Source organism: Trachurus japonicus, chromosome 13 (genome assembly GCF_045865225.1).
Source record: "Trachurus japonicus isolate A0001 chromosome 13, Traja_1.0".
Lineage (NCBI taxonomy): Eukaryota > Metazoa > Chordata > Actinopteri > Carangiformes > Carangidae > Trachurus > Trachurus japonicus.
The window spans coordinates 33,735,617-33,741,302 of NC_140919.1; the positions used below are offsets into that span (position 1 = coordinate 33,735,617).

The following is a 5,686-nucleotide window of genomic DNA, read 5'->3' on the forward strand; positions in this document are numbered from 1 at the left end:
ACAGTGAGCCCGGCTGGCCTGGTATTGCAATAAGCGACTTGGTTGCCTGCCTAGCACTCTTTCGCGAGAGTAAGTACTGTTCACATCTCACTTAGTTATACTGTAGGAAGCTATTCTCAGTTATGGGGAAGAGACTAAAGTAGATGTTGTCTAAGGAAGAGAAAAGGAGGGTAGCTGAGCAAGGGACTAGACAAGGGTAAATCTTGTACTGGCTTTTACTCTTATAAAGATTTCAAAGTAAAGACAGGATGCAAGACTATACCAAACTCACCATCTTATGCTGGAGAACTAATGTCTTTGCCAGTTAAATAAGCTTCAGCTTGTCGACAAAAGCACAATGTAGCCTACCACTGTCCATGAGTGGGGCTCAATTTGCAAGCCCAAGACCAAAAAAACCCTGATTCTTTGGCAGTGGGGCCATCACAGTAAATACAAGCTAATATTTAATAGTGTGCTATATTGGACAAACATTGTATTTCAAACCTTTACAGGTCTGCAGTTAAACAGTAAAACTGTTAGTTTGTGTATCTGTATAAGAAGTTGCAAACATAACCAGGCTATTTCCACTCTTACTGTAATGCTAAGATAAACTAAACAGCTGCTGGCTATTTACCATTCAAACAGAAGAGGTTTAGGCTAATGCTGGTCAAGAAAGCCACAAACTGTATTTCCCAAAATGTCAACCTTTTCCTTGAAGGTTATTATGAACAATTTTAAATATTCAAAAAGTAGAAGCATCTCAGTGGTTAGTAAATGTCATGTACAATTTTGGCTTCAATTTGCTTTGTATTTCTCCCTGTGAAAAGATATTTTGGACCTTTTTTTATTATTTTTTTTTTTAGTACGTGTAAGGATTAGAGGTGGTTTGTTCTTTGGCAGTGAGGAACAACAAGGGTACCTGTCGTCACAAGGAATGGTGTCAGTTGAGGAGGTTTGGAGAAAGACAAATGTGTAAACTCTCACCCTAAACAAAGTCCTATAACCCTTCAATCACTGAGAAACTTTTTGGAGTGGTTGTTAGGCGTCCCGTTCTGGCCCACGTAGCTTTTACTCCGGGGGAAGAAGTCCGCACGGAGTAGGCGGTAGAAATAAATCATGATCATAATATTCATCATTATCATGGTGCCAAGAAAATATCCACCGTGGTCCAGCCAGGAGTAATTGTGCATGATGTACCAGGTGAGGTAGAACTGGGTGCTCAGACGAAATGTAATGTAGGTGAAGAGGTTGGCGAGTTTGTTGACGTGGTACATGGAGGAGGACTGAGCTCCGGCCAGCTTCAGCATCAGCCTCAGGTGCAGGGTGACGCTGTTCACCTCCACAAACAGGGCGATTACAGCGCCGGCTACATACAGTTGAGTGTAGAGGGCGTACAGGAAACACCAGATCACCTGAGGAGGAGACAGACAGAGTGGTAGGAGGAGGTGTAGGTGTATTTTTTTCAGTTGCCTAGCTTTAACTTTCTACTTTCATGCTGTATGGCACTTTCTAATTTTGAACTACATTTATGGTCACTATTAGGTTATCATTCTTATTGAGATGTCAGTTTATTCATACATAACTATTTCTAGAATTGAACAATTAATCAACATGAGAATATTCAAACTATTCTGTTAGGATTTTTCCATAATAAATATACACAATAATGTAAACAAACTTCCACTGTATCCACCAAGAATCATCCATCAAGAAATCATCATTCTAACATTTGCGTTTGAGCATTTTACTTAGTTTAAACATACCATGGAAAAAGCTAATACACACTGTATCTGTCTGTCAGACACAAATGTGGTTTTTCAATTTAAAAGTTGAAAGGGTAAATTGATCAAAACTACATTTCAGTAACAAACCCCCTAACAAAAAGATGCAGATAAGATAAGACATGTCTGCCTGTTGACCTCATGAGTTACAGTGATCCTGAGCTCAGTGGCACCATGTGCTGCATTCAACTCAGCTCAGGCAGCACAAACACTGTGTGTGTCATTTCCTTGTAATTACTTTGTCTCTCTGGATCTGTTTGCTCAGTGGAGATTTAATTAATAATTAAACAGTATTCACTAAGAATCAACAACATCTTCAGGCTTTAATGTACAACACAGGATGTTTAGTTGGGAAACATCTCTTTTCTAAGTTAAAATATTTTACTGTCTCTTCTTCTTCCCTCTAAGTCTTTTATGAACACGTAAGAAACAGGAGACGTGTTCAAAACAACGTCCTTTAACGTACCTCTGATACCTTATCTTAACCAGAAAAGCAACCTTTACGCAACTCAAAAAAGAACACATTCAGTATTATGGCACAGCCAAATGCATGCTGTCTTACCAGTGCATGGTGGAGTAAGAATTCCCACGATCCTCTAGCATGTCCTGTCAGGATAATATCACCCGCATCTTGCACAAAGTATCCTGAGAAGACAGATATAATAAGACTCTGTTTCTGCTCAAGCATAAGTCCTGCAGGGTTAATCGGCTACAACTGGTCACAGTTCTTTGGATTGTCCAGTGCTAGTTACAGTAAGCTATCTGATTAAACTGCTGAATCATGACATACTGGTGGAAAAGCTGTCCACAGACGGTCAGTTTGTGGGTTGGATCAGGTCCAGTTCAGGGTCAATTAATGGCACAGCTGCTTTTAACATTTTTCACTATTTTCTGAAATATTGGGTTAATAATCACTAGTTGAAGCCCTACTTAGTTTGTATTTTATATATATTTTTAAATATTGCATTATGTGAGTTTTTTTTTTGCTTCGAGCCCATGTGACTTGGGCATCATTGCTTGAATAAAATAATAATTCTTTCCATGTTCGACCTGCATGCATAACATTTTATCCATTCAAATTACAGAAGGGAAAAGATGACAGAGGATGTTTTGTTGACTCTGTGATGATGTCTCCAGAACTTAAACAGCTGTTAAATTGATTAGTCAATCTGCAAATATTTTTTATAATCAATTATGTCTTCTTTTTTTTAAGTATAAAAACACCAACCATTATCTGGTTCTTCTTCAATGTGAGGAGTTACTGATTTATCTCATCCTGAAGCGAAATGTTTTGGCTTCATGGGGGAAAACAAGATAATTTAAAGTAATAACCAAGGATAAGAGCTGACACATGGATTTTCAGCATGTCCAAAACAACAACAACAACTGTGAATTCACAGGTAGGTTTCACATGCCTCTCTCTTATTACCTTATGTTTGCAGCCGTTGACTATTTAAACAAAATGTCAGCAGTTGTGTTGTTTACCCATTACACAAAACAACGACAAACTACTTATAGAAAGCACCTAAAGCTAAACTTTTTACTAGATAATAGGCTACTGAATACATATTGCTTTCAACATTTCCTCACTTGTCAATCAGTTTCTTCACAAGAAATTTAGGGGTCAGTGTTTATCCATGTGGTTAAATGTCTCTCTAATAAACTGTGTAGGCCATATTTAGCTGAAGGTATTCAAGACTCCTGTTACTATGTTAGCACACATGTCTGCGGTGGCCTCAGTGGATCTACTAGCTGTTTGCAGTTGTTAGGGCGGATCTCTACAGGTTTGTGTCTCCATGGTGACACAAAGATGCACATAAGACCCAACCATATACAGAGCAGCTGAACCAGACCACCGAGTCCTTAGGGGATTATGTCCATGGTGATTGGGTGGGAAGGGCCATCATTTTGTTGTTTTGTCCTGATAGCAGCAACTGGAAAAGTGACAGTCTAATGTTCCCGCTCAGGATCAGAGGGAGAACAGGTTCAGATCAAGTCAATCAACACCTCCCTTTTCCATTTCTACAACTGCAACTATGAGTCATTCAACCCATTGGCATAAAATAAATCTACAACTATGATCCAACTTTTTTTTTTGTTTTTAAATTTAAGACAAAATTCAAAACATTTCCGTTACTCAAGTTCCAAAATGTAACTTTGCAGGTGTTTTATCTTATTCTTGAGTGAATATTCTTCTCCACGATGCATTTACTGACCTGTTGAGACACAGACGAGCAGGTACGACAGAGGGGTGTGGTACGAATGGATGTTGCTCAACGTCTCTGGCCAAACCACCACACTGGAGAGGGATACATGTTATGGATAGGTGGATCTGTATTCGCCACACTCTGACAAATGTGCTCACTCCTGGAGAGAAGCCTGACTAAGCAGAGACATTAATATCAGGTATTATGGCTTTTTAACCCCCTGACCAATTGATAACCCACCTGTTAGTAGCTGTGGCTGTTTTCTTGTTCCATTTTAGTACTATAAATTTTCTAGTTTCTATTCTGTACTTTTAGTAAAATACCAGTTTTTAAAATGTTTTTAATCACTTCTTAGGGCTGTTAAACAAAAGAGGCACACCTCAAAAGGTAAGCAAGTGTCCCCTCCTTGTATAAACACACGGGAGAATTAAGGCCCTTCTGCGGTATGTAGTGCTGCATGTAAAGCTGTTTGCTGTTTCACGTCTTTCCTACTTTCAGCACACACAGATCTCCCTTTGGACCAGAAAACCTGCTTATTTAGCTTGCCTCCTCACAAGCACTCAATGCTAATCTGTCACATATTAGATACAGTATAACCAACAGTGAAAGGAGAGGGCAGACAGCCCAAAAAACTGACCCTGGACCCACTTCTTAACGTTAACAGATGAGTCATAAGCTCAGTCCCCACCCCAAAAAATAGTTTCTCGTGAAACTTTTGAAAGAATGGTTCACCAGCAGGTTTTTCCAGTTGATATGTCTGCAGGCTGTTGCTTAACAAGTCAAGAGTGCTGGCTGAAAAACAGTTTCCTCTGGTCTGTGTGCAAATCTAATATAGTGCAAGCAACAGCACAGCAAGAGGAACTCTCTGTGGCTCATACTGTACACTGACATTTCCCCCACCCCACTTAAAAAATGCCATTGTCTCCCCCGTCCCTCACCCTGCCTGAACATGCCCTTCTTCTCCTGACTGCCACAGACTGTCACTGCTGCAGACACACAACCCCTACACATAAACACATCATGTGGACTGTGAATAAACAATGGTGTCCCAGTGCTGTGGATGGTAGGATGGATGGGGTTGTAAAATAGTAGAGACTTACCAGGTCAGGGCCCATGTCCCAGTCAGCAGGGAGTGCACCAGAGAGACAGAGAGGTTCTTCCACTTCCAGAAGTGCATTTCATCCTGTTTCACCACCTTTGGCACAGGTAGCCTTTGTAGAAGCCTGTGGGCTATCCTGAAAAACAGAGAGCACACCAACACTGAGGGGCCCGGGTGACTCTTGAGCACAGGAAGTAGGGCCTCCATCCTTCTCCTCCCAACCCCCGACTGCAGCTCTCTCTGCCTGGGCTCTTGTTCTTCTCCTTTGCAGCAACCTCGCTCCGTTCACGTCCTGTCACCGTCTCCTGTGCGGATGCGCTTGGTATGAATCTGCAGTTGTAGGAGATGATCCTCTAGTTGTTGTTGTTGTTGTTGTTTTTTATCACGTTTTTCTTGTTTGTTTTGTTTGAGACTTGCTTTCCGCAGAGAAGATATCCTTGTCTGTTTTTCTTCTCACGTTTTCAGCCTGAAGACGGAGGCTATGAGGGGATTCCCGTGACAGCTCATTCCAGTCCGACGGTGTTTATCTTCACGTTGCGCCTTGTAACGTTGTGTGCCGCGCTCAGCCCGCCTGTCGGTCTGCACAGACTGGGAGGAGAGGTGGAGAGGGAGCGGAGTGG

At 41.2% G+C, this 5,686-nt stretch overlaps 1 protein-coding gene across 1 annotated transcript; it reads right to left on the bottom strand.

Moving 5' to 3' along the window:
- Positions 1-838: 838 nt before the first annotated feature.
- On the bottom strand, positions 839-5,377 carry tlcd1 (TLC domain containing 1). The gene is made up of 4 exons (XM_085796102.1): positions 5,068-5,377; positions 3,977-4,059; positions 2,323-2,405; positions 839-1,391 (listed from the first exon to the last, which is right to left on the bottom strand). Exons 1-4 carry the CDS (start codon positions 5,271-5,273, stop codon positions 987-989), a joined length of 777 nt encoding a protein of 258 aa, XP_085652228.1. The 5' UTR covers positions 5,274-5,377; the 3' UTR covers positions 839-986.
- Positions 5,378-5,686: the final 309 nt, after the last annotated feature.

Bases quoted from the DNA above. Each gene is read 5' to 3' on its own strand.
- tlcd1 (XM_085796102.1), bottom strand. From the start codon at position 5,273: ATGGAGGCCCTACTTCCTGTGCTCAAGAGTCACCCGGGCCCCTCAGTG. The intron at 4,060-5,067 runs GTAAGTCTCTAC...ATCCCTCTCCAG, and splicing joins GGGACATGGGCCCTGACCTG to TGTGGTGGTTTGGCCAGAGA. The intron at 1,392-2,322 runs GTAAGACAGCAT...TCTCCTCCTCAG, and splicing joins TCTTACTCCACCATGCACTG to GTGATCTGGTGTTTCCTGTA.